General features: G+C 42.1%; 2 protein-coding genes across 3 annotated transcripts; both read right to left on the bottom strand.

Moving 5' to 3' along the window:
* Positions 1-3,789: 3,789 nt before the first annotated feature.
* On the bottom strand, positions 3,790-13,886 carry safb (scaffold attachment factor B). Its single transcript, XM_033621897.2, has 21 exons — positions 13,600-13,886; positions 13,161-13,257; positions 11,839-11,903; positions 11,492-11,698; positions 11,336-11,395; positions 11,201-11,240; positions 9,917-10,391; positions 9,508-9,551; positions 9,316-9,422; positions 9,046-9,195; positions 7,919-8,007; positions 7,604-7,653; positions 7,420-7,499; positions 7,109-7,251; positions 6,681-6,795; positions 6,270-6,466; positions 5,935-6,112; positions 5,635-5,717; positions 5,468-5,526; positions 4,718-4,772; positions 3,790-4,615 (listed from the first exon to the last, which is right to left on the bottom strand). The coding sequence occupies exons 1-21, from the start codon at positions 13,750-13,752 to the stop codon at positions 4,498-4,500; spliced, it is 2,565 nt and encodes an 854-aa protein (XP_033477788.2). The 5' UTR covers positions 13,753-13,886; the 3' UTR covers positions 3,790-4,497.
* A 692-nt stretch (positions 13,887-14,578) lies between these two features.
* Positions 14,579-26,331, bottom strand: malt2 (MALT paracaspase 2). Of its 2 annotated transcripts, XM_033621271.2 has the most exons (17): positions 26,174-26,331; positions 25,638-25,805; positions 23,302-23,468; positions 21,829-21,959; positions 21,521-21,677; positions 21,227-21,414; positions 21,023-21,119; positions 20,755-20,805; positions 20,348-20,440; positions 20,022-20,225; positions 19,632-19,809; positions 19,462-19,536; positions 19,196-19,323; positions 16,907-17,056; positions 16,208-16,365; positions 15,970-16,107; positions 14,579-15,702 (listed from the first exon to the last, which is right to left on the bottom strand). In XM_033621271.2, the coding sequence occupies exons 2-17, from the start codon at positions 25,772-25,774 to the stop codon at positions 15,265-15,267; spliced, it is 2,490 nt and encodes an 829-aa protein (XP_033477162.1). In that variant the 5' UTR covers positions 25,775-25,805; positions 26,174-26,331; the 3' UTR covers positions 14,579-15,264. The 2 variants fall into 2 exon arrangements, with proteins under 2 accessions (XP_033477162.1, XP_033477163.1); XM_033621272.2 differs by lacking the exon at positions 26,174-26,331 and having other exon boundaries at positions 25,638-26,150.
* Between the last annotated feature and the right edge of the window lie 234 nt (positions 26,332-26,565).

Raw genomic sequence — 26,565 nt, 5'->3', positions numbered from 1 at the left:
CAATTAGTATGCATAATAACATCTACTTAATGTCTAAAATAAAAGTAGAAATGAGCAGTTCTGGCTGCCATTTGTGGTCATATTATACCCTCTAGTGGACAAAAGGAAAATGACAGAAGAAAATGGAGAGGATTTTAGATTCAAAAGTGACATGAATGATGTCCTGCCTCAGCAGGGCCTGCTTTGTGTGTGTGTTGCTGTCAGTCTGTCTGCTCTGTCTTGCAGGTCCTGGTGGGCGGAGCTGAGTAAGTGGCAACTGGAAGCACCTGGCCAGTCTCCCACTGGCAGCTTACTTAAGCCTGGCTGTGCCATCATTTCACCCTCTTCGCCTCATCCAGCACCACACTTTCGTCTAGTTGGCTTTGACCTGGTTTTTAGTTTGTGTTCTACACCACACAACAGCCTGCACACATCACTCACTCACCCATTCACCTGCCGACACACAGATTTACACACCTTGCACCCTAACTATGTTTTTGCAATTATCTATTGTTAATAATAAATTTGTGTACTTTTCAGTTGATACCGTGTGTGACTCCCGTTTTTGTCATGGCCTATGAGCCAAGCCATGACAGGAAAACGACATGGAGGGGATGTGAAAATTGCAGTAGGCCATATTGCCTCTAAAATTTCGATTAATTGTTCAGCCCTCATATGAACCATGCTGCATGCTTCTGGTGCTAGTGACTGCAGGTGAAGACCTCCTGATTCGAGCTGATGTCAGGGGGTTGCCTGGGATTGCCCCAAAATCTGCAATAACATTTTGATGGCTACAAGTTTGTTCACACTCCTGAATGCAATTGCAAGATAAGTAATTACATACACTGTGAATGGTCATGGAAATTTTCATTACAGGTCCTTGAAAAGTCACGGAAAAGTATTGAAATTTTAGCCATGGAAATGTGTGGGAACCCTGTATTCAACTCTTCCATTAGAGCCTCTCGTTCTATCAGTGTCCTTTATTACAAAAATGCAACATACAGGTTGGATAATAACTAGTAAAGACTCATACACTGAGAGCGCTTTTGACTGTAGATGCTGTGATCAAGGAAAAGCCTCAATGTATAACCTTCATTTTAACTTGCGAGACATTTTGACTTGTCAGTAGGAAAAACACAGGTGTAAATAATAAAATGAACAAAAGCTGAATTTCATTTAACTGCTTTGACTTCAGGTTAGTAGTATTTCGCATGTTTGGACACAGTCAGTCTCACTGAAGCACTTGAAGAGAAGAGTCATCGTTAGAGTCATGAGCGACACCTGAGCTTCCGCTACTGTGACAAGTCAAAATGTCTGTGGTGAGACAGGCCTGTGGAGAATGTTGCAAGACGACAATGTCTCTTATGAAACTAGAATTTAGTCTTTACAAAACTAACACGCCCGTCAGAACACTGAAATGAAACTGCCGCAATACTAGACACATTCAGCAGGTCTGAGATCCTTGTAAACAAGCAACAGCCATGGTTTTGAATGAGTTACTGTGTGTCAAACATGCTTTAAGAGGGTTGGTGTCCAAGATTTTCCAGTACCACATACAGTGGATATCTGCACTCAGGCTGCTATTCTGATGCCCTTAAACTTTTCCACATTCCAGAGGGAGCGTTACCCAACATGAGGTCCAGTGAGGATGGATGTACTTCACATGAGTTCTAGACCTCCCGCCTGGACTGAAGAAATGAGGTGAAAAGTTAGTGGCTGCAACAGCAAACCCAGCGGGTGGCCTGGGAGAACTGGATGGAGTCCAGTAATGTCACCTCAGTAACAGTCAGAATAGGCCTTTTTCATGGAAGACATTTTGACATGTTGCAGTAGGAAAGGTCCTGGTATCACTGTGACTCCCACTAGGACTCCTGAACAGAGCAGAGCCATCATCAGTGTAAGTAACAGCTGCGCTTTCTATACAATGACGGGCCAAAATGTCCAGGATTACATACTGCATGTTAAACTGCAACAGGAAACGATCTTGACTATGATGATCTTAACTTGACCTCCATGCTTCATACTCATAGGTTATGACTACACCAACTGTCAGTGTTGGCTTAGATATGATCTCCAGATATAGCACCTTCTTCGCTCTAACTTCCCTGGTTCTTATCTATTACTGGATCCAACTTCCTTTTCTACAAACAGAGTTCCTCTCTTCTCTTCGTCAGCACACTGCAGCTCATGTTTCATGAAGAACAACTGATGACCCATGTGGGGAGGTACTCAACATCAAGCTGTAAATTCGTGGAGGTTCTTTAAGCCTCATATTAACTGTAAGTTTTGTTAAACCGAAAATGTGTGTGTTGAGAACAAAATGATTTAACAATAGTCGATGGAAACCAAAATCATCAACCCACTGAGGGCTGGGTTCAAAATCACACTGAAAATCAAAGTAAATAAATGAAATCTCTGATCCAACTTGATCCAAACCGGTCAGGCTGGATGATGTTACAGGCAGATAATGTTGGCCACGGCGTCTCAGTGTGAACCTGCTCTTATCTGTGAAGAGAACAGGTCTCCAATGGCAGACTTGCCCATTCTGGTGAATGCCAATTGAGCTGCACGGTGCTGGGCTGTGAGCACAGGTCCCACTATAGGACATGGGGTCCTCATGCCACCCTCATGGAGTCTGTTTCTGACAGTTTGGTCAGAAACATGCACACCAGTAGCCTGCTGGAGGTCATTTTGTAGGGCTCTGGCAGTGCTCCTCCTGCTCCTCCTCACACTAAGGAGCAGATATCGGTCATGCTGCTAGGGTGATGCCATTCTACAGCCCTGAGCAGCTCTCCTCATCTAATGACCAGTCTCCTGGTATCTCCTCCATGCCCTTGAGACTGTGCTGGGAGATACAGCAAACCTTCTTGTGACCGCACATATGGATGTTCCATCCTAGAGGAGTTGGACTACCTGTGCAACCCGATTGTGCTGCAGGTACCACCTCATGCTACAGCAGTACCAAGGACACTAGCAGAAGACAAAACTAAAGAAGAATCAGCCAGGAAGGATAAGGACAGAGCAACTGTCTGTGGCCACCACATGTAAAACCATTCCCTCCATTGCACATGTTGTCACTTTCATTTGCACCAAAGCAGCTGAAACTGATCACAATCACTTGTGCTTCCTAAATGGACACATTGACGTCCCTGAAGTTTGACTGACTTGGTGTCAAAATGTGACCATTAAGTGTTCCCTTATTTCTTTGAGCAGTGTATAACACTAATAGAACTGTATCGTGCCGTACTCTAATTGCTAGTTATATTGTTACAGGTGGTCTGTGGACACGAGCAGCAGAGCTCCTGGAGTAGAAGAGTGACTTGACTTGTTGGTTATTAAAAATGCCATGCCATACTTTGAACAGTTAAAACAAAATCACAGAGCACACTGGAGCTCCAAGTGACAACTGAAAGCCTTGGCTAACCTTTTCAGTTGCTCAGTTTCCAAAATGTAGTATAATTTTAAAGTTTTATTGGGGCAAAGGTATGGAAGCTTTCTGATTCACTACTCTAAATGTTAAGTCACACTGTCGCTACATTATTTTTCTGGCCTGACATTATTTAAACATACAAGATTCAAACTCTATTCAACCATAATTCCACCTAGCTGGGAGACAGAATACAAGGAGGACTTTACAACTGGCCCCACCACAACTCTACTGCTCCACTGACTGGAGCATGGCTTTATAATGAACCAAAGCCCTTCAAAAAAGGACAAGAAAACTAAATATAACACAAAATAACTAAATAAAAACACACACAAAAAAAACACTTTCAGTTGCAGGAAACAGCTGAAGCATCATACATTAAATTTAGTTTTTATAACATATTTTAATCAATAGATTGTGAACACATACACGCTCTTGGGGCATTTATTACCATTATTCAACAATCACACAAATGAAATACTATATACAAAAGAACAAAAAAACTGAAAATTAAAAAGGAGAAGTCAAACAACCACAGTTAATCAGAATGTGGCATTTAGGTTAAAAACCTTTTCTTCACTGAAAATCTGTGTTTTAAAAAGAATGTCAAACAGGGGCCTCGAGCTATGAAGAAATCAATTTTACCAAAGACTCATTTAATGAGAACCCAAAACTTCCACAATGCTTCAGACAAACTGAGATACAAAGAGAAGACTGGTGAGGTTCGGTCCATTGACCCAGGTGTCTATAAAATATCTGTATTTACAACACAGAGCTCTGACGTGACTCTCCACTACAGCTACCAACCTGCATGTCAAACACATTGTTGGCAAGCAGACAGTACTGTTATACAAATAAGGTGGGCTGGACTGAATGATAACTACAAGGCAGGAGATCACTACATCACACACACAAAGAAACAACGAGGAGGAGAAGCGACCAGAAAAATAAAGGTCTCCATCAAAAATGGATTGGAATTGTGTCAAAAAAAGAATTCCTGACTTTAAAAAAATGTACAAAACAAGATGGCCAAATCCTTCAAGACATGACCTCCTGAAACAGTCCCAACACTGTCTTCACACAGGCAGACATCAGTAGCGCCGGCCAAAAGCTCCACCCTGCAGCCCGCTGCCCTGCATCAGCTGGTTCTGTCTGTTGAGAGCTCCAGACAGGGACTGAGACGTTCCCGTGTTCATGTAGCTTCCACGGCTGGAGACAGAAACACAGAATGATCAATAGTGTTGTAACAAACAGTGCTGGCTGCTCTTGTGATAACAGCGAAAATGAAGCATAAATCCAGCTGATATTCACCTTGCCATTCCTCCACGTGCCATGTGGCTCTGGCCTGGGATGGCACCGTCTCTACCTGGAACAAAAAAGCTGAACATCAGACACATAAACCAGAGTACCTATACCTCTATACAGCCATTGCATAGGATACCAACACAGACTGTTCAAAAGAAGTGGACTTGGCCTCCTGTCTGAAAAGTGAAGCCAATGCATGAGTGCCTTATACCTGCATTCTCTCAAACGGCCAGCAGAGAGCATCACCACTGGTTGCCAAAAGAAGAGTGATAATATTGACTTCAATGAGACACTGACCCTACTTCTCACTTGATATTACCTCAGTAAAATATTTCGCTGATTTTATGATCTCAAGCTACTGACCAATCAGCAGACTGCAGTGTTCACCGCTGCATCTTTTAGTACCAGATCAACAGAGGGGGGACCAAAAATGGGGACAGTACGAAGTGGTTCATTGGTACCATCCACAACTTTTCACAGTGGAAACAGAAAAAAAAAGCAGACTGAACTGGACTGAACCATACTGTACTGCTCGGTGGAAACGGGACTACAGTCTATGCGTACTAGCTACAGTGTCAGGACATGTTGCACCATTTGCCTTTCAGCCTGCCATCATTTTTTTGTGCCACCTGCCACTCTAATCCTCAAAAGGCAAAACTACTTTACTTCAAAATGAACATCATTGTTATCAGGAAAGCAGCCAATGTTACTAGCAGTACCATCATTACACACACAATAAAGGACAAGTACACGTACTTTGCCATGCTCTGTCTCCATCTAATTTCCGGCCAGAGTCCCAGTCTCGACCTCCTTCCCTAAAAGACAAACAAAAATAATTTTTACATTTAATGTCAGCACTGGATGCTCTCAAGTTTTTTCAATGGTTTGAACTGAAGCCAGTCCCGACTCAAACTGGTGCTCACCTGGGGTTGATGCGTTTATCATAGCCTCCACTCCAGGAGTCTCGGCCATCTCTGCTATGTCTGTCCGACCTATCTGAGAAGTGCTGAAAGAAGAAACACAAGACAGTTAGAATTCTGTGTTCCTGCATACATTAACTTTTATTAATCGTAACAGTATGAATGTGGAAAGCAAGTGAGTGTTTATCATTTCCATGTGCACTCAGCCACACCAATGACAATTCCTACCTGCTTAATTCTTCCCCTAAAATATATGCTTCAACTGTAAAACAGAGTAAAAGTGAGAGGGTCATTGTTTCTTACCTGACCATCTCTGTCTGCACCAAGGCTGCGAGTGTTGTCCCGCCTGTCCATAATCATGTCGTCTTGGTAACGGCCTCGATCCCTGTGGTCGAAGTCCTGATAACGCTCCTGTCGACCAAAGTCTGAGCGGCCGTAACGGTCATCCAGAGCCACGCGCTTCTCAGGCCAGTCGTCTTTCCTAAAAGAGAAACGGACAAAATGTCAGGAAGGAGTTTTCCTTTTCCTGTTCTCCTTTTTTGCTTTGTCATGATCATTCTCAGATGCTAGTGACGATGTAAAGAATTTCTGTTACGCAATAAGACCATTTATCAACTACACTGTTTGTTATTGTTTACCTGCCATCCAAGTCATAAGGCCTCTTAACAGGGCGTCTGTCCTGCTCATAGCGCAGCTGCTCCTGCTGCCGTCGCAGCTCCTCGCGCTCTCTGAGGATCCTTTCCTGCTCACGCCGCCTCTCGTACTCTATACGTAGCCTTTCCCGCTCCAAGAACTGACGCTCCATACGGTCTGCGTCGAGGCGCTGCTTCTCAGCCTGAGGGTCAAAATTCAGGGATTCAGTCAGTGAGACTACCAACATGAAGCATGAAAGAAACTTCAAAGACATACTGGAGCAAAATTATTCATGAGCCCATATTTTTATTACTACACTCAACAGGCTGAGATTTTCAAGAAAGAAAATGTAAAGCAGGAAACGTAATGAAGCGAGATAAAGAAACCTCTGTTTGAAGTAAGTAATCTGACAGTACCTCGAGCCAGTTCCTCTTCCTGATCAAGTGTTTCCTCTCCTCTCTCTCCCGGAAAAGACGGATTCGCTCGCGTTCACGGTCCGGGCGGTTGTCACGGTCGCCACGGTCACGGTCACTGAAAGAAGATGGCAAAGATCAATTTATCAACATTACACGTACTGTGGATGAGTGAATAAAGGTTGATAATGTCCAGTGTAAAATCATGTTGTATAAACTGCTACAAAGATCTTTCTAGCCTTCAACAAGGAAGTATGGAGCACTGTTTTATTTTACAGAAACACAGGGGAGTAGTGTTGTAAAAACATATTTGCCATGGACCTTCACAAATTAAAGTAAAAAAACCTTAAACTTAAAAACTTAATTATATTTTATTTTGCCCTATGGCAGGGTCAGTTTGTTGTTTCTAGCCCCTCTCGAATGATCCTTACGTGCATCTGCGTCTCTCCACCTCTCTGATCTCCCTCTCTCGTTGTCTCTGTCTCTCCCTTTCTCTCTGCTCCTTGATCTGGTCAAACGACAGGATGTCTTTCTTCTCCTTACTGGGGGATTTGCGGTCCCGACTCTTTGTGCTCTGGAGAAAAAAGAGAAGGGCAAAAACAGTTACAAAAGAGTATCTGGAGGTCGAAATAAAATCTGGCCTGCAGATTTGAATAATAAGTACCATCCATGTGGGTATAAAATGTATGCAACCCTCATGTTAGCGTTGCATCTCACACAGAAGACGCTGTTGTTTACTTACTCGTTCCTTGCTTTTGGTTTTGACGCTGATGACAGGCTCTCCTTTGGACTTATCCATAACTACAGTTCTTTCATTTCGTCCTGTCAAACAGACACAATTAATATTGTCAAGACTATAATGAAGCGACTGTTTTTTCAATGTTTACCAGACACATACAGGCTGGAAATTAACCAACATTCCTCACCTTTGCCATCTTTTCCTTCTCCCTCAGACTTCTCATCCTTTCCATCAGATCTACAGAAAACATGATCAGTATGAGCTCTATCGATGTACATTTTAAATTTCATTTAAGGTTTACTTTTCTCCCATAGAGACCCTGGGCTATATAACTGAAGAAGCTTTATCTGCTGTGGCTATAGGTCACTACTGGGGCATGCCATGCTAAAAATGTATGCCCCCATGATATTTAAAAAGCACACAGGACCAAAATATCAAACCAGCTGTGGAATTTTCGGTAAGAGATTAACTCAAACATGCAGCAGCTTGTAAGCGCTCTTACTTAGAGTCAGAGGAGTGTCTCCTGTCACTGCCAGACTTCTTGGTGTCAGTCTTGTCTGCTGGCTTCTTCCCTGCAGGCTCATTTTTAGCCTACAATGTTTAAACACGAAAGGGTTTATCCACAAAAGCTGAATGAACAGATAACATTTCACACTAGAGATGCAACACAATGAAAATGCACAATAAATCCTTTCTGTAAGCATCTGATTACTTTTGCTCTTTAAATGGAGCCATTTTTGTCCAAACAAATACTCTAATCTGTGACAAAATGATACATTATCAAAGGAACAACCGTCTCATGTTCCCATGCCTTTTTCAAACAGGGTTGAAAATAAGTGCCCCCTACCAGTAAAACGCAGGTGAATCTGGCCTGTGGCGGGTGAATTTAATCAACCTACCAGCCACAATGACAGGTTAACAAAGGCAACATTTAACTATCGTCTGGCCCCTTATATTCTACTGGGTTCAGCTGTGTTGTGTTCAAACTGACCAAAGCCGATCACTGCCACTCCAGACAGTGTTGCAGTGAGCTGCATGGAGCGGATCCGAGTGGCTGCTGTCAGATGAAAGTTACACCTATGCCTCCTTCCGCATCCTCTCGACCAATAAGCTTCTTCTGCTTCTTTGTGTTTATCTGTGTATTACAAACCAACTTTGATGCATACCAACGCCTACTGTGTTAGAGTGTGTAGTCTACTTTCATTGTGCGTTGGAGAGAGTATTAAAAATGGATAACCATGACGGAATGAATAATAAATTAATAATTTTATGAGAAAATGTGTATTTGCTTCTTCTTCTTTTTTTTTTTTTTAAGCAGTAAAAATGTTACAAAGTTAGTTACACACAAAAGTGCAATTACAAAATGGTGGCTGGTAGAATTCAGAAAAATAAAGTTAATTTCCAACACTAGTTTAAAATTACGACTGCATGTTAAATGTAAATATGAATATATCTATCAGGTAAGTAATACTTTTTAAATTCTCCCATTACATTTGACAGAACTCAAACTGAAAACAGAAAATGCTGTTCTGTGAACAAATTTTAAGATTCACTCAGATTTATCTCTGTGGGGGCACGATTATGAGATATCTAATGAATGATGAAGCAAAAACGTTTTCTGGTACTCACCCGCTCCACAGAGATCATCCTGCCATGCAGCTCAGTCCTGTGAAGGTGGCTGATACACTTGGTGGCCTCCTCTGTGGAAGACATGGTGACAAAACCATAGCAGCGAGCCCCGGGGCTCTTGGCGTTGGTCACCACCTTAGCTCCAACAACCTGCAGGAAGATGACCATGGAATGGGAGAAACAATACGATAACCTCAATTTTAGATCAGATGTGTAAACTCTAAATGATCTGTACATTCTACACCTGTGGGATGGTTTGCGTTGACTAACCTTGCCATATTTGCTGAAGAGAGTCTTCAGATCAGTTGCTCTAGTAGTGGAAGAGAGACCACTGACCCACAGATTCCTGCTACTGCTTGCTGCAGCACTTCCAGTAGCTGTACACAAATACACAATACATTAATGAGCATATATCCACTGCATTTGAAAGGCCACAACAGGAAAAAGCAGCACTTCACTGACCTTTTTCATCTTTTGACTCAGTCTTGCCATCTTTCTCCTCAGAGCTAGAGACAAAGAAAAAAAAGCAATAAGCATGCAGCAGTGAGGATACCTGGTATCTCTCCTCTTACAGATGTATATACTTATGTGTTTCATGGTATAATACATAACTGACAGTGATCAGCCCATCATGTACCATAGTGCAGTGATTTAACAGTGAATAAATGGAACTATACCCTATGGCAATCCCAATACATTACTTGTCAATGGGTAATAAAGTGGAATAGGTGAGTGTAAAGAATGACAAATGAAAACGGACAAATGCACAGAACATTTTACCTCCAAAAGAGCATCCAAATTTTGCTAGCACAAAGGAGCCAATGCAACAGAGATAGCCATTTTGGTTTCTAGTAGACAGAAAGCAACAAACCTCTTTTTCTGATCATCGCCCTCTACAGAAGAGGACTCTTTCACTGTGGAGGCTGAATCCGCAGCAGCTTTCTCTTCTGTCTTCTCATCCTCCTCACCCTTCTTAGACCCCATTTCTGAATCAACAGTTTCACCCACAGCGCCCTGTTCGCTTACACTAACAGCCTGCGAGCTTTCATTTTCAGCGTCAAGTGTCTCTTCTGGGGCATTCTGTGCGTCCCCAACCTCTTTGGTGTCGGCGTCCCCGACCTCTTTGGCGTCGGTGTCCCCGACCTCTTTGGTGTCGGTCTCCACAACATCCCGGTCGCCCTCCACATCTCCAGAGGCGGCCTTGTCGGACTTGGCACCGGTGTCGGACACATTGTCTTCCCCTCCGGCGGTGGCAGCTTGCTCTTCTTCAGGGCTCGTCTCATGGCTCTGGTGCTGATCTTCGTTAAGTGGCTCAGATAAACAAGACCCGGCTACTTTGTCATTTTCTACGGATTTAACAGGAATAGAATGGCACAGAGTTTAATCACTTCTGAAACACAGCAATGGTTAACGAGGAACTGGCAAGGCCTGGATTAGGAACGTCATGACCACTGGCCTGTGCTCTTAGAACTATGTATTAAAACGATGAAGTAGACCCTAGCGAGAGACTGGAAGAGAACCCAAAGGCTGGAGGACACCCAAGCAACTAGTGCGGCTAACACTGTGGCTCATTTTGCAAGTTGAACCACATCACTGTGTTCACCTGATCCAAAGCAGACAAAAGAGTTCAGTGCTGAAGAGAGCCACAAGATCAGCAGTGCAGCAGCAGATTCTCGCTGCAGTCCACCTTCTTTCAGTCTTTGACTTTCCCAGTGTCCATTCGTGATGACCAGAACTTCAGCTCGAGTCCAGTAGTTTCATATCCATCTGATTTCTGAGTCAGTGTCCTTAAAAAGTCGTAATAATCGATGAGTCTTGATGGATCTTCCTTGTCTTGTTCTTCATGTGGCAACCTAGAAACACTGCATTCACCTGCAACAGCTCACACCTCCCTGACCATGACATTTAATTGCTGTCAATGTGCATCAAATTGTTAACCACTATCATGTTACAACTGAAAGGACATAACTGGAAGTGTAATCAATATTTACCCAGGAACTTATTAAGCATGGTTAACCAAATGTCAACACAAAGCCAGCAATTCTCTTTGGGCTTCCAGTCTCTCTTCCTGGTAAACTAAACTAAGTGTTTGCATTCCACGCTCAACACTGTTAAAAGATGCCTCCACCTTTTTATAAACCATTTTCTACAGTACCTGTTTCTTCCTTCACGTCATCTGCATCTGGATCCTGAGCCTAAAAGAAAAGAACTTTGTCTTAATGAATGTGACATTTAGTTTTACCCTAACCTTTTACATACATCATAAATAACTGTGATTGACTGAACATACCATATTGATTGATGAGCTTGTCATGTATTCATCCTTATCCAACATCTCAGACTCATTATTCTGTTAAAATAAACAAATAATCAAATTTTAAAAATTCCCAGTTAGACAAGATAAAAGATCAAAACGAGCAGACATGTTTCTAGTCCAGTTTCTCACCTCTGGACCCCTTGCGTCATCTTCTGTCTCGAAGGTCCTGTTCTCATGTTCTTCATTCAACACTGCATCTTCAGAGGGAAAATTCACATTTTCATCCTCCTCATCGTCCTCTGCTGGTATTCCATTATCATTCTCTGTCTCATCCAGAACATTCATGTCCAGGATGTCCATTTCCTGCATGTTCTCATGATCACCCTGAAGCTCCTCCTTAGAAAGGAAGGAGGAAATGTAATAAGACACAAAAGAAATTCAAAAGCAATATCCAGAACCTGGCAGTCGCAAAGGAGGGCATTCAATTTTGCATTTCATATTTGTGTAAACGTCAAATTCTAGTTAAGCAAACTCACATGGCCATCACGGGAATCCTCCTCCATAGTGCCGTCCTCTGGTTCATCATTGTCTTGCTTTGTATCTACAGAAAACATGCTTTAGTTTAGAAAAAGTATTCATTTAGGCGTCTAACAGGTGACGATCTCCTGATATTTTATGCCTGTGCATGTTGAGAGTCATGCTTTCTGAAATGACAGAAAAAATTCCAGTGTTTGAGAGACTGTCACCTGAACTTTGGGCGGCTATATTCATGTCAATTACCATTAAAATTCCAGCTTAATGCTGAGTGGTGTGAAGTACAATCAATTGTCATTTGAACGTCTGTTCTGTCCTTCTGTAGTGTGTCATTATTTGGAAACCTGAATCTGGTCAATAAGAATAGGCTTGCCTAAGTGGCCAGCCTGACTGATACTATAGACAGGTCCTGCAGAAGGTCCAGACAGTATTGAACCATCTCTGCAGGGGGAGTTTGAGCTCCTACTTTCAGGCTGTAGATACAGAGTTCCCGCTTCTTGGACAACAGACACAAAGTCTCTTTTGCTTTCACAGCTATTAGCAGCCTAAATTTGTGCGTGATCTTAGCACCTATTCACTTTCTTTATTCATTCACCAATCAGCTGTTTTTTGCATTTCTTCTTGAATTTCTACTATTTGTCCTTGTTTTTTGTCCAGATCGTTGCATTATGTGCTGAGGTGAGACCAATGAGTGAGTGAGTCCCAAGTCTTTGTACTCAACTCCTGAGTCACGACTAACAAGTTTCAAATCAATTTGATTGACTTGTGGCACTTTTTAATCTTTGGGCTTGGGGGAAGTTATCAAGTATATTCAGGTCAAAAGGCTCAAGTCCATGTGAGGTCATGAGTCATTATTGTTAGAGTCCAAGTCGTGTGGCAAGTCTTTTTTTTAATTGTGTCAAACTGAGTCTTAAGTCATCAGATATGTGACTCGTGTGACTCCAGTCTGACTTGAGTTCAAGTCATGTGACACCTCTGATTAAGTTACTGTGTAGATTTCCATGATTAATGGCTGCAACCTACATTCTCAGGTGGAATAATACAGTTTAACATTAATTTTACTAGATAGTAGATACAACTTCATTTAGACAATATTTTCACTATCTGTTTTGGAGAGGATTCAACTTCACTGTGATAATGAAGGCTGGGTGAACATCTGTCAGTAACACAATACTGTTAAACACCACCACCACTCATGCAGCCAGAGGACTTTCAGTATCGTTTCGTTTTAACAGAAACCAATAAAGCACAAGTGTGTCAGACTGTACAAACATTTGCAGTATCGATTAAATAGTGTCCACTTGATTTAATGTGCAAACTTTACCTTTAGAGGATCGTTTAGGTGTAACGTTGGGTTTCTTTGCGGTTGATTCCGGAGCGAGAATAATCTCATCAGGATTTCCACCTTCTTCCTCGATTGCCTGTTAATGCAGATACGAACTGTTTAATATACAGTACAAATCTGAAAGAGCTCAAGGTAAAAAAAAATTAACGTCAAATATGCAAAAAGCCACGAAAATTAGAGCAGTTAGCTGTATGGCGCAAACGTTAGCTTAATGGTTAGCGCTAGCTAGCTAGCTAGCCCTGGACTTCAAGCTAGCTAGCTAGCTAGCTTGAAGTCCAGGGCCTCGTTAGCTAACCTAGCTTCATATTTGGCGTAAATTAAACTGGTTTGATAGGATGCATTCGGGAGGTCACAGGATACAGGCAGTATTTCTATTGATAACATTCAGTGTATGGTAGTTTAACAGCAGTTGTGAGACCTTTTTCAGACGCTCGGACAGCACGCTCTTGACGCCCGTGGTGTCCAGGTTTCGTTTCTTCAGCTCGGCCTTCAGGTCGATAACTCTCAGCTCCGACAGTTTGCGGACCTCTGCGCCTTCCGGGACCTCCACTTGCGCTGATGGGTCAGCCATCGTGTTAGAAACTTAACTTCAGATTGAAATACTCCCGTTATGCACGTTATCTACAATTGCTGCACTGCGAGTGGACGCAGCTGGCTTGCAAATGCACTGCAAAATGGAGGCCGTGGTGTGCTAGTTGACGTAACGGCGCATGCGCAGTAGAGTTACAGTGCAGAGACTGGGATAGGAGAAAATCAGTCAGTACAGTCTGAGGTGAAGAAGCTTACAGTGATGGTAACTCACTATTCTTTGACGTGTGTAAAAACGCTCGAGAAGATACAAAAAGCTGAAGGCATACTGCATTTTATGCAATTCACCTTACAGTTTTCCTCATTTGTTTGAACACATTTGTCCATTCAGAAGTGACATTTTCAAAATAGTTGACACACATGCCTGAACTGGAAATCTCTGGCCAAAATGACACATTTTGTTTGCAAAATGGTCTGACACTCGCAAACACATTAAATACATGAGACACAGCTATCAATTAGAACCGGTTCAACCTCGCAGTAATGCGTGCTAGATGCCTGTGCCATTTGTTAATACTTTGCATAGTTATAGTAGGTGCCAAAAAAAAGGCAAGCAAACATATCACAGCATGAACTGTTCTCCTCTCCAAACATGATTTTACTAGAGATACCAAACTCTGCTGCACTCTGCACCTGCACTTATTACACTTTTTGAGATGTTCAGTTGAAATACCGTACAAAAAAAGTTATTGGAAAGTTTTCTTCATTCATTTTTTTCTTGTTTGCAGGGTTTTCCATGCCCATCACTTTTGTGCTGCATTCTTTATTTGCAACAGGAACCAATAAAGGAAGTCACCCACACTCAGAAATACCCAGAAACATTTTTTTATTGTACCCAATCAGATTTTTCCATGTCATTCTTTTTGGCTGGACCACTACAGCCATATAAGTTTTGACCTAGTCATGATAGCTAGAATAAGTGGTGCAAAGACGTTTCACGGAGGTGCAGATATTCATAATCATGCAGGTAATTTCTATCAGTTGTGAGTAGATATAATATTTTATTAAGCATAGTTAATCCAGTAAAGTTTGGGGTCTGTCTTTGAGATGTTTTGAAAATGGGTGTGAAAAAAAGAGTAAAACCAATGAGTGTCAACACATTTGCAAGAAAAGACTTCTGCTGTGCTGAGAAGGTGATGATAAAGATCAAGGGGATTCAAGTTTCATTAAGCGTGTCTTAGCAACTGAGACAAACTGTAAATGGATATGTTTTATTTCTTCCTTCTTAACAATCAGAACACATGTTGACCTTGATGTGCAGTGAGTTCACATTTTCAATGCACTGTGTATCAAACTCTTATAAAAACCTTAATATAGCATTACAAAAGCTTAATGCCTAGTTAAAACAAAGAGAACAGCTAAACTGACCCCGCACAATGACTTCTGCTTTTCTGAAACTGCAAAGTCAAAGGCTTCTCCTCATCTTTTCATTTTTTGTTTATCTGTCCTACTGATTTATCACAGTGTGTTGGTTTTATCATTGCTTTCATAATGCTTAGTGAGAATGAAAATTGTACATGTCACTAAATTTGTAGTTTGGCTCATTTAACTGGCTGTGGGGCAGGCTTTTGCTGGCAACAAGCGCCTGAGGGGCATCAAATAATTCAGAACTGTCAATCTCCTCTGGAATATTGGCACTTCTGGATGCAGTTGGAGAGTCAGTGGTGGAGGGAGCTTGTACGTGATATGTCCATGTATTATTTGAGGCTGAACCAACGGAGGCAAAAGACCCAGCGAAATAGGAGCACTCTGGAACGTCGAAGGAGTCGAAGCTGGAGGAGGAGGACGCAGAGCAGGCGCGAGGCGGTCGTGGTTCGTGCAGGTTGAGTTTGGAGACCAGTGGTTTACCAACTGTCACGGATTTCCTTTCCTGTATTTCGTCATCCATATTGGAGTAGGTGTAATGAAGGCAGATGGTGAATGTGAGCTCCCTCTGTGCAAACAGTGAAGAGCAAAATGAGAATATGAAAAGGTTTCTACGCCGTGAGTTCTTCTATTCAATACAATGAAATGTCACTCAATAGAACATGCTTAAACTCTATCTTTCAACATAAGCATTTAATATGATGGTGTGAGCTTTATTCTTGACTGTGCCAAACACAGTGTCTCTTGTGTCTCCACAAGACACATAAACATGATCACGTGTTTCCTCGGACAGAAAAGGGAGAACTAATTACGAAAACAATAACAAGCATCTCACCCTGAGTCTCTGGAGGCATCGGATGCGTGTGTAGAGACTAGGGACCTCAGGTGAAGGAAGATTTTCCTTGATTAATAATAAACTGCCAGCTTCCAGCAGAGTCTCCTGGTTACTCTTCTTCAGATCGATGTCAACATCCTGCCAGTGTAACACAGAATACAGTGTAAGACAGGCCAGAACAAATGTCTCTCTGTCTTTTCAAATCTTAAATCTTCCTGTTTAATATCAGCTAACAAACCTGAGGGAAGTCAGTGAGCTGAGCACAGCAGGAAACTATTTCGTTGGGCTTCTCAAGTATCCGAGTGTAGATGACCATGATGTTGGAGAACTCAGCAGCAAACCCGAGCTGAACATTCACGCCACAGTCAAACTGCAGGACACGGCTCTCTGGCAGCACTATGACGAAAGACATTTGATATTTAAGTACACTTCACTCTAAGAAAGAAAAGTAAAAGCAACCTAGAAATATGACAATAGCTCAGGCTGCTAAAACACTGCTTAGAGAGCCTGTGGTTGTGGGTTCAATCCCCACTAAAGGCTAATAAATTTGGGGGCAACAGTAGCTCAGTCCATAGGGACTTGGCTTGGGGTTTGTAAGGTTGCTGATTCCAAAGCCAAGTCCCTGTATGGACCAAGTATGGAGCGTGGACTGGTAGCTGGAGAAGTGCCAATTTGCCTCCTGTGCACTACCAAGGTGCCCTAGAGCAAGGTACTGAATCCCCAATGGCTCAAGGCACCTGTTCATGGCAGCCCCTCGCTCTGACATCTCTCCATTTAATGCATGTATAGGTCTTGTTTGTACATGTGTGTGTACTTCGGGCCTGTGTGTATATGCCAAATTGAATTACCCCTCAGGGATTAATAAAGTAAATCCATAATTCTTGTAATATTTAATAATTCAAGGTAAGAAGATGTAAGATTGTAAGAAGAAGAGTACCATGAGCAACAGCCCACTGCATGTTTCGAGCTGATTGGGATGCAGAGCAGTCAGAGGTCTGTATGTGGTCGGTGAGGGAACGTCGTTCTGACAGATTACTGCGGAGCTCCAGAGCCTGCCTCCCTCGTGTGATCTCACAACGACCCATGTCTGGGAAGTAGAAAATAAAAAGATTTTAATACACATTATGCATTAAACTAGTGTCATCTGTCAAGGGTGTATCATGACATGAGCTGTACGTGGCAAAAGCTGCAACAGACTCACAATGTTCAGCCCACAGAGGGCAGTGCAGCAACATTTTCAGTGTAACCTGTCTCCATTTTCAGTATCAGTGCAGTCAAACTGAAAACATTTCACAAGCATTTCCTTGGTAGAAGAAAACAATTCGCCCACATTCTGGTGCACCAGAATAAACACAGAACTGTATTTGTTTGCTGCCATAGAAGCAGCCAGTATCGGTACTTTGCAACAGGATGTTAATGAAGTGTTTTCACAGCATAGCAGGAAACACACAAGTGGAACTAATAAAAATAATGATGGCTCTGCTCCATAGGTGTGTCAGTAAACCCATGTCACTGAGCCAACATAGACAACATACCAGAGCCTTCAAGAGTGAAACAGTTCAAACTATAAAGAATAACACCACAAAGTTCTGATTACACCTATCGTTTCAGTGATGTGTTAATCATCTGATACGATCAGGAAGTCAGACGGGACTCAAGGTCAAGGTCTAGGTAAACTTTACTATCCCACAAGTGGGAAATTCATGTGGTCACCATTACACATTCCATTGTTATACAGCCTACTGTATAGCATTAAAAACAATAAATACAAAACATTAGGAAAGAAAAACAGGGAGAAGACAGACAAAACAGTAAGAACATTGAGGAAACATGACAAGCATATATGAATAAATAAAACAGTTGGATGCTCATATATATGCTCATAGTTTAAAGTGCTTAGGAATTTTTAAATCTATTGTTGTGCAGTCGAATTGCTGTAGGCACAAAAGACTTGCTATACCTTGTGGTCCTAATTTTCCTCTGCAGGATTGTGCCACTTGACCCGTTACTTCTTAAAAACTTCAGATGAAGAGGGGGGGTTAAGTCATTTAGAATTTGTTCTGTCTTTTTTAGACTGAGGTCGTTGTACAGTTGAGCTACAGATACCTGATCAGCTCCAATGGTCCTACTGGCTGTTTTGACTATTCGTTGCAGTTTCTTCTGATCCTGAATATACATGTTTCCAAAGGCACAAATAAGGCCAAAGGATAAGACACTTTGCAAGAGAGATTTGTAAAACATCTGAAGAATACAGCTATCTATTCTAAAATGATTGAGTTTCCTTAAAAAAAAACATCCTCTTCTGCAACTTTTTGGTCTTATTTTGTGCACATTCATTGAATGCCAGTTTGTTGTCAATTTCAACACCCAAACATGTGTATGTTGAGACCCGCTCTACCACTTCACCATTGATATTTGAGGGTGGAACTATAATTCCCTTTTTATTAAAATCTATGACCATCTCTTTTGTTTTCTTCGCATTAACCACAAGGAAATTATCTGTACACCATTTAATAAAACCCTGCATCTCCCTCTCAAAACCCTCTAGGGATGCAGTGTTAGACTTTAAAAAACCCACTAATGCTGTATCATCAGCATATTTAAAATAAGTGTGGTCTGACTCATATCACTATCAGATACAAAGATTAGAAGGTAAGATTTAAGGACATCACTAAAGCAGAGACACATGTTTAATAATCTGAATACACTCTTGGAACAGATCAAGCAAGACCACAGGTAATATATAGGGCTGGAAGAAAATCCTCATACAGGAGCTGCCTGCAAGTTTCTGCAATTTCAGGTCACATGATGTAGAGTAATCTGACCCAGTGACTTTAGATACATAGAATATTTCATGCCCAGAAATGCTCCACACACCTTCAACAACAGTACATATCAAGATGTGTTTTTTGAGAGCCACTAAATTAGATATATATGTGGGATATAAAATGTGTACATGCTTGTATTTTTCCCCTTCTATATTGTTCCAAAGTAGGTATGGTGGTATGATTCTGGGATACACAGGTATATATATTTTTTTGTTCTTGGTTTATTTTTATTATGAACATAGGCTACAGGTGTGGCATGTCACATGACTGGCTCAGGCAGCACTATGGGTATTTAAGATGGCGACTCTCTGTCATGTATCAGAAGTCTGAGGAAGAGGCTCGAAACATCACTCTGCATTAAAATCCTTCTTAACAAAAGCTACTTGGTGTCCACATACCTTCAGCCACTCTGTCCAGCATGACCGTGACCTTCTCATCTTCACACACTCGCCGTTTCAGGAAGCTTATGAAGATGCCATTTGACACGTCTTCCCTCTTCACTTCATATGCTTCAGCGTCTACACATCTAAACACACACATTACACATGAGCTTTGGCCTGAAGTGGAGAGATTAACGTCTCCATCGCTGGATTAATTCAAAGCAAACAAGCAGAAACACCAACATAGTATGAAAATGTATGTACTGGAGAATAAGCACACTTACGTGGCATATCCAAACACAATATTCGCTGTCACCTTGAGCAGTCCTGGTTGCACAATGACATCATCATATAGGTTTCTAAAAGGAATAAATCATTAGAAGCATAATATGGACAGAAGATGATTTCCTGAAGCTGGTACATTAACTCATTCATTTAAAAAAAGCGTTCATACCTTTTGCGGCACATGTCCAGCAGGAATATGTTCAGTCCTGTCTCCTTCTCCTGCATCCTGGTGAGTATATTCTGAACACACAAACAGTGCTCTGATGTGTAGGACTCCGGCGCGTCAATGGGGACCATGAAACTGTTACCATAATTCTCATAACCATGACCAGCAAAGTATAGCAAACCTGTGGAGTGGAAGGACAGAGAAGTATTTTCATATTTTAGGAAGTGTGTTACAGGCATGTTTAGCTTATTGTTGTTAACAAATGTCATTTTTAAATAAGCGTTTAGTCAGTTTTATACTATATTTTCTTTTGTAACAGTCTTTGAAAGTACAGATACAGATATGGAAGTTTTAACATATTGAACATATTGTCCACATGGACTAGAGACCAACCATAGACTCCTTTGTCAAGCAGCAAGAGGAACTCTGTAACAGCGCTGTGCATCTCCTGCCAGTTGAGGTCGAGCAGGGAAACCACCTTAAAGTCCATTTGTCTGAGCATGTTGGTCAACTCGTGGACGTCAGCGATGGGAGCACACAGCTGAGTGTGGTGGAGGTAGTTCATGTTGCCAATCAGGAGAGCAACTTTGTCTGTGGCTGTGGAGGGGAAGATAAGGCATCATGAAAAATATGTTGTATGCCTATCTTACGGAGTGTATTTTGCTGCACAGACAGTGTGTTGTGACTGCACTGTGTCTATTTGTTTGCACAAAACCCACCATAGAAATTCTTGGCTAATGGGGGCGGATTGGCTATCTGTTGCAACGGGTTTATTCCTGGTCCGCAGGTTGACCGGTGGACTTCCTGTGAGTCTATCAACATCAACGTGAAAAGATAGTTTAAAGATATCATGCTGTTTAATGTCTTACTTTCATTTCTACAGTGCTTGGCAGCCACACATACACACATTGCTTTCCTGTGATCAGATGAACAAAGTACGCAACTAATCAAATAGTTTGAAGATTTAAAACAAACACACACAACCTACTAGTACCTGCTTTAACACAAAGTAAGTCTTGCGCTAATGTACATCCAAAAACAGGAACCAAAGCGTAACGTAATGGCAAAGGAACTAAACCTCTACTGTAGTTCCTGTAATGAAAATAAACCAGAACATAAATAATACCTAGACCACGATCGACTTCTACCCAGGAGGCATCAGTGATGGAACTGGGGCCTGTGTGAAAGTGCAAAACAGGAAGTTATTCACTGGACAGCGCTGCGCATTTGCTCAAGCGTGTTGAGCCTATCAATGAGTAATGCCAGACTAAATGCTGGTCTAATTATGCTCACAGATTCCTTGAAAGTAATACGATTCATTTAATTATTGTAAGTGTTTTTAAGACATCTTTTATCTCTCTGAAAATAGAAAAAGAAATGTGCCTGGGTCTCACCTATTGTGACTGTTGCTGCTTCAGTCCACGCCTCGTGATACAGATTGAACACCTTGCATTTGTACTGTCCTCTGTGTGCTGTGGTCACGCCTGGGATCTGAAGGGGATATAAGAGGACACAACATCAACTATACTAAATTTTGTTAATGAATACCCCCCAATGATAATGTTTTTTAGGTCACAACAGACTCTGTACACATTTACCTTGAGTGAACGTGTCTTGTGTTGTGTCATGGGCACCATGTTGTGGTACCACTCATACTGCGCAGGAGGGTTGGCCTCTGCATTGCACTCCAGGAACAGAGTGTCGCCCTCAGACACTGCGTGGGACTGAGGCTGATGGGTGATACGCAGCCCACTCACTGCCCCTGGAAACAGACTGCTGCTGCAACCTGAGATGACAGGATATACCAGGACATAGATCAGATGCCATGAGATGAGATAAAACAAGGGAAACACAGAGACGAGAAGGAGGAGAAGGAGGAGAGGAGGAGGTACCTGTACTGGGACCTGCAGACTGGACGAAGCGAACATGAGCCCACTGGGAGAAGACGCAGTTTTCTCCGTGGTTGACTCTACAGATGTAGTGACCCTGGTGAGCTGTGGTTAAAGGGCACAGAACCAGCTCTGGTGTGCTCCCTGTCTCATCCAGAATCTAAAAGAAGGAAACAATCTACCAATAACCAATTTGTAAATGACAATTACCATCACCACATTAACATCCATGTGATGTAAAGTTTCTTGGTTGACCTGAAATGTTATTGATACTTTTTTATTGTCATGTAATCACACAAGATTTGACTGACCTCCTCTTTGCCTTTGAACCACTGGTAGCTGAGTCCAAGGGAACCAATGGCTCTGCAGGTCAACACCACCCTGCCCCCCACTGTGGCTTGCTGGGTCTGTGGCTGCACCGTGATGTGGATCAGCTCTGCCACTACCACACACACACACACACACACACACACACACAATAAACAATCATGCACAGACAAGAAGGAACAGAGCAAACAGGTATTTTCATTTAGATGTGGAGCCTCAGAGTACATTTTTTTTTAACAGGCACTAACTTGTGAAAGCTGAATACAACTGGGCCACGGCCTTATGATCATTCATGCTGACTCATTGGTATAGCTAAGAGGCATTTCAATTAAACTGAGCCATCGCTAATGTTATTTATCGCATCTATTATTAGTCAAAATCTGCACACTGAGAAAGGTCTATTCACAAATAAAGCACCAGTGCTTCAACATGTACTTTCAACCTGGTGAATAAAGGCACTGCAGCAATGGAGCACTAGACCCCTAACGCATAAATATGTACCTGGACCCTTTCAAACACAAACACACACCCTGTACTTAAAGGGGAACTAAGCCCCTTTTTCAACAACTCTCCCAAATCAAAAAGTGAGAGTGCCAACATTCAAATTTGTGATGTCATAGGGTGTAAAGTCTGGAGCTGCTCCATAGACAATGAATAGGGACAGATGTTCAGATCAGTGGTTCCCAACTGGTCAGCAGGGTCCAGATTTCTTCTTTGTCATTAGTTCAAGGTCCACACAGTTTAATATATTCAGCGTCACACTTGTGTTTGGCTTTATGGACAAGCTAGTTTGCTGTCTCTGTCCAGGAGCTGTCCATTAGTCTTTTACTCTACAGCAGGAAATGTCACATCAAAATAAAAGCTATGCACCAGAAATTTACTGTACTTCAAAATTATGTGTTTTTTACAAATGTTTTTCTACAAACACATGGGAATCGGAGGGTCACCGGTTTAAGTCCCGGTACGGACCAAGTATGGAGAATGGACTGCTGGCTGAAGAGGTGCCAGTTCGCCTCCAGGGCACTGCCGAGGTGCCCTTGAACAAGGCACTGAACCCCCAAATGCTCAGGGCGCCTGTCCAAAGCAGCCCCCTCGCTATGACATCCCTTTCTTAATGCATGTATAGGTCCTGTTTTTGCATGTGTGTGTATATTGGGCCTGTGTGTATATGACAACAGAGTGAAAACACTGAATTTCCCCTCAGTGGTTCATAAAGTGTATCTTCTTCTTCCTCTATTTCTGTGGTCTCTGGCTTTGAGAGAGAGTAGCTTATGTGTCAGTTGTTCAATGTTTGGTAGTGTTTGTGCATTGTGTGTGTATTCACATTTTGTTCAATGTTTGGTGGTGTTTGTGCATGGTGTTTGTTGGCGGTGTTTTGTGTATCCAAATGTGACAGATTGTGAAAACAAATTTCCCAATGGGACAATAAAGGCTATCTATCCATCTATCTTCTTTACCTGTGGTAGTGAGGTACTGCACAGCTTCCTGGTGGCCCATCTTCCTCAGGCAGTGAAGCAGGAAGTCCAGGGAGCAGGCGCGATCGGCAAGCCGAGCCAGGAGGGTGCGTCCTGGGCTGCCTGCAGCGCTCAGCACCTGCAGTGAGCAGCTGGTCAGCTCGTTCTCACTGCAAGGAGGACAGGCGTTCAATGGGTAGTGTTAGTCAGTCTGTTAATCCTGTGGTGACAGTTGAAGGGGCCCAAAGCAGGGGAGGGCCCAGAAAACTGGTAGGAATGTGCAGTATGATGGAGGAACAAACACAGGGCATAGGTACCATTTGAACATTGTGGGAGTCCTCTGACAGAAAATTGTGAGCATCAAATACTTAAAGGTCCCATACTGTAAAAACGTTTTTATCATAAAGCAGGTACGAGGAGCTATATAAAAACTATTAAAGTAGATGTCAAAACATTCAGTCCACAGCAAACTACACACAGTCCTTATGCAGAAACCTGTACCTGTAAACAAGCCTTCAGGACTTCCATAAAGTTGTGATGTCACAACTAGACGTTATAAAGGTAGAAACTGGGTCTACAGTGCTGTTACATTCATTTCTCAACTGAAATGATGGTGCAGAGACACTCAGAGCGCAGATGGAAGACCCAGAAACACTGTCCATTCAAGAGTAGACTGGGTTTTTCAGGAGGGAAGCTTAAAGAGATAGCCGCTAAAATAAAGCGTTTCAGACAGAGGGTGAATACAGATATATTCAGTCATACAGTATTAGGAAATTATGCTGTTTTTTTTACATTAAAGCATGTAAATATGTTCTAACAGAAATCTAAGATACAAGTATAGGGCCCGTGTCCACCAACGCAATTTTTCCGAGCTGAAAACACCCAGCTGGGAGCTTTGGAAAGAACCTTGGGAGCACTGTGTTTTTCCAGCTGAGAGGCTTTGATTAAGCCTGGTTGCGATGACATGTCGGCACAAGGCAGAGTGCTTGCTGTGGATGAGGCCAAGGCTGAAGCATGCAGGGAGAGAACGGACCTGCAGGTCTTTGTGGGTTGATAAGAGGAAACATAATATATATATACAGTAAAATTAACAGATTTCTTCTCCATAGTGATTGTTGTTCAGCACTTGTACATGAAAGCCGTGACAGTTTGTCTTCACGGTATTCGTCCCTCCTCGATTGTGATTAAACTACCAAAGTGACAAGCACAGCGTTTTTTTACCCAAAGTTGAACATCTTTGCAACTCTTAGCGCTCAGAAAAAAAGCACCCAACCGGCAGGACTCAAGACAGAATTCATGTTCAACGCGTCATCCTGCTGCTGGCATTTGTAACGCTACATATTTACGCAGCGTATTTACCAGTCCCTCCAGAAAATCGTGATCTTGCGTTTGCAATAATTAACGCCAAGTCAATGAAAGTCCGCAATATTTGAGGGGGTTTGCAATTTTTCAAAAGTCCCCCGACTTCTCTGCGTCGAGCATGCGACGTCATTTGAAACATGTTGTTTTACAGTCACATTGTCTGGTTTAAGAGCTACAATATTCACTCAGGATTTTGTGCAACATTATTGGAGTCCATGTTTTGAAACTAATTAAATAAAACTGAAGAAGAGAACTATAAAAACTTTTGCAGCTATTTTGTAATATTCAGTATGATTATTATAGTAAATGATTACATGGAGGTAGTAGTTTAAATTTCTATTTTTTTTCTCCTTTTGTCATGTGCTGCAATTTCCTGCAAAAAATCACAGAAAAATGCCGCAATTTTTATCGCAATTTTTTACAAAACTGGCCGCAAATTCAAAGGTTTTGGGCCGCAATTTCAAGGTTTTTTTTGCCGCGAGATCCTGGAGGGACTGATTTACGCAGTGCTACAAATGCAGGCAACGCAATGAGGCGCTCCCATTGCAAAGCATACTTTTTTCCCTGCCAGGGAAACAAAGGCTTTGGTGGACACCTACACATGTCAATTAGCATAATATGGGACATTTAATATCCTGCATTTTGATGAATTGTATGCACCAATTAGTGCCTCTTCTTCATTAATTTGTTGGGTAAATGTCTTTAATTTTGTCAAAATAAAAGTCTTCGTTAACTTAAATGTTTTAATTGGGCTGACAAATGCACATGTGCTAAATATAGAGGGGAATGTGTCTCCCTGTGTCCCCCAACATCTACACCCATGCTGTTTATCATACATGCCATACACCAGAGACAATCCTTGTACTACAGTATGAAGCGTAAATGTTAAAATGAGTCATTATGGTGGTGAAAAAGGTGTGAAAATAACTGCACAGTGAATGAAGCTTCCCCATTATGTGATGCGTTCAATGTCTCACCTGCAGCGGAATTTGGGCTGCTCGGACACGGCACTGGCCAGCTGCCTCCATCCGCAGGTGGAGTTGTCCAACATCTTTGACAGCTTGTTCAGCACTTGTTCACTCAGAGTACCAACGCTCAGTTTCCATACCTCCATCTCCGTATGTGTCACACTCACACCTAGAGACCTACAAACAGCAACGTAAAGTGAAAGTGCGCTAAAATCTGACCCCAGCAGAGCTCTGATTGTTGGATGAGTCTCCCACACGGCTTGTCGCTACCAAACTGCAGGGTGCAAACACAGGCTGGGGTCAGTTTAATGACAGCGGGTGGCGCGGAGGTAAATCCGCCTGTAAGGTTACTACACACGCGGCAGGAGATGTTAATCTTATTCAGGAAATAAGTCAGATAACAGCGGAGCTAAAAAAAGGAAACGACAAAGTATATTCACACCAAACTACACAGCACGACGTCGATTAATAACTGCGCTGCCACTTGCCGCTTCCGCCATGAACACACAGGCTGTAACTTTAATAAAAGTGGTGAGGAAACTTACCGACAGGTCGGTGATCACATCCAAATGTGGAGAAACAAAAGAGGAACGAGCCTTTTCATATAAAAGAGCAGTGTGAGGGATGTTTCACCCCATCAGATTTCCAATCTTACGTGATTTTGTTCCCCAGATGATTTGCTTCTCATTTCGGTTCCTCATTTAATTTCTGACATCCCCCGGTCATTTGCATGAAGCGTTGTCATGGCAACACCAGTTATTGAAGCCAACTATACACAAAGTGTTAGACTCACATCCTAGAAACCACAAAAGTTTTTCTTATGAAGAGTTCTCATGTAAATTTAGTAAATTATATATCAATAATTTTAAGTGTATAAACTTCTTATTACAGTGGCAGAGACCTTTTTGAAGATCAAAATCCTAAGAGAGGTTAAAGA

This window comes from Epinephelus lanceolatus, chromosome 6, assembly GCF_041903045.1.
Source record: "Epinephelus lanceolatus isolate andai-2023 chromosome 6, ASM4190304v1, whole genome shotgun sequence".
Lineage (NCBI taxonomy): Eukaryota > Metazoa > Chordata > Actinopteri > Perciformes > Serranidae > Epinephelus > Epinephelus lanceolatus.
Note: the sequence above shows the minus strand (reverse complement) of the source record. Positions and strands in the feature narration are given on the sequence as shown.

Excerpts from the sequence above, each read along its gene's own strand:
- safb (XM_033621897.2), bottom strand. The coding sequence starts at position 13,752 with ATGGCTGACCCATCAGCGCAAGTGGAGGTCCCGGAAGGCGCAGAGGTC. Across the intron at positions 7,654-7,918 it reads AGACACTCCTCTGACTCTAA|ATCTGATGGAAAGGATGAGA; the intron begins GTAAGAGCGCTT and ends TGTTTTCTGTAG. Across the intron at positions 6,796-7,108 it reads GTGGAGAGACGCAGATGCAC|TGACCGTGACCGTGGCGACC; the intron begins GTAAGGATCATT and ends ATCTTCTTTCAG.
- malt2 (XM_033621271.2), bottom strand. The coding sequence starts at position 25,774 with ATGGAGGTATGGAAACTGAGCGTTGGTACTCTGAGTGAACAAGTGCTG. Across the intron at positions 21,120-21,226 it reads ACAAGACACGTTCACTCAAG|ATCCCAGGCGTGACCACAGC; the intron begins GTAAATGTGTAC and ends TATCCCCTTCAG. Across the intron at positions 20,441-20,754 it reads AGAAGTCGATCGTGGTCTAG|ACTCACAGGAAGTCCACCGG; the intron begins GTATTATTTATG and ends TGATGTTGATAG.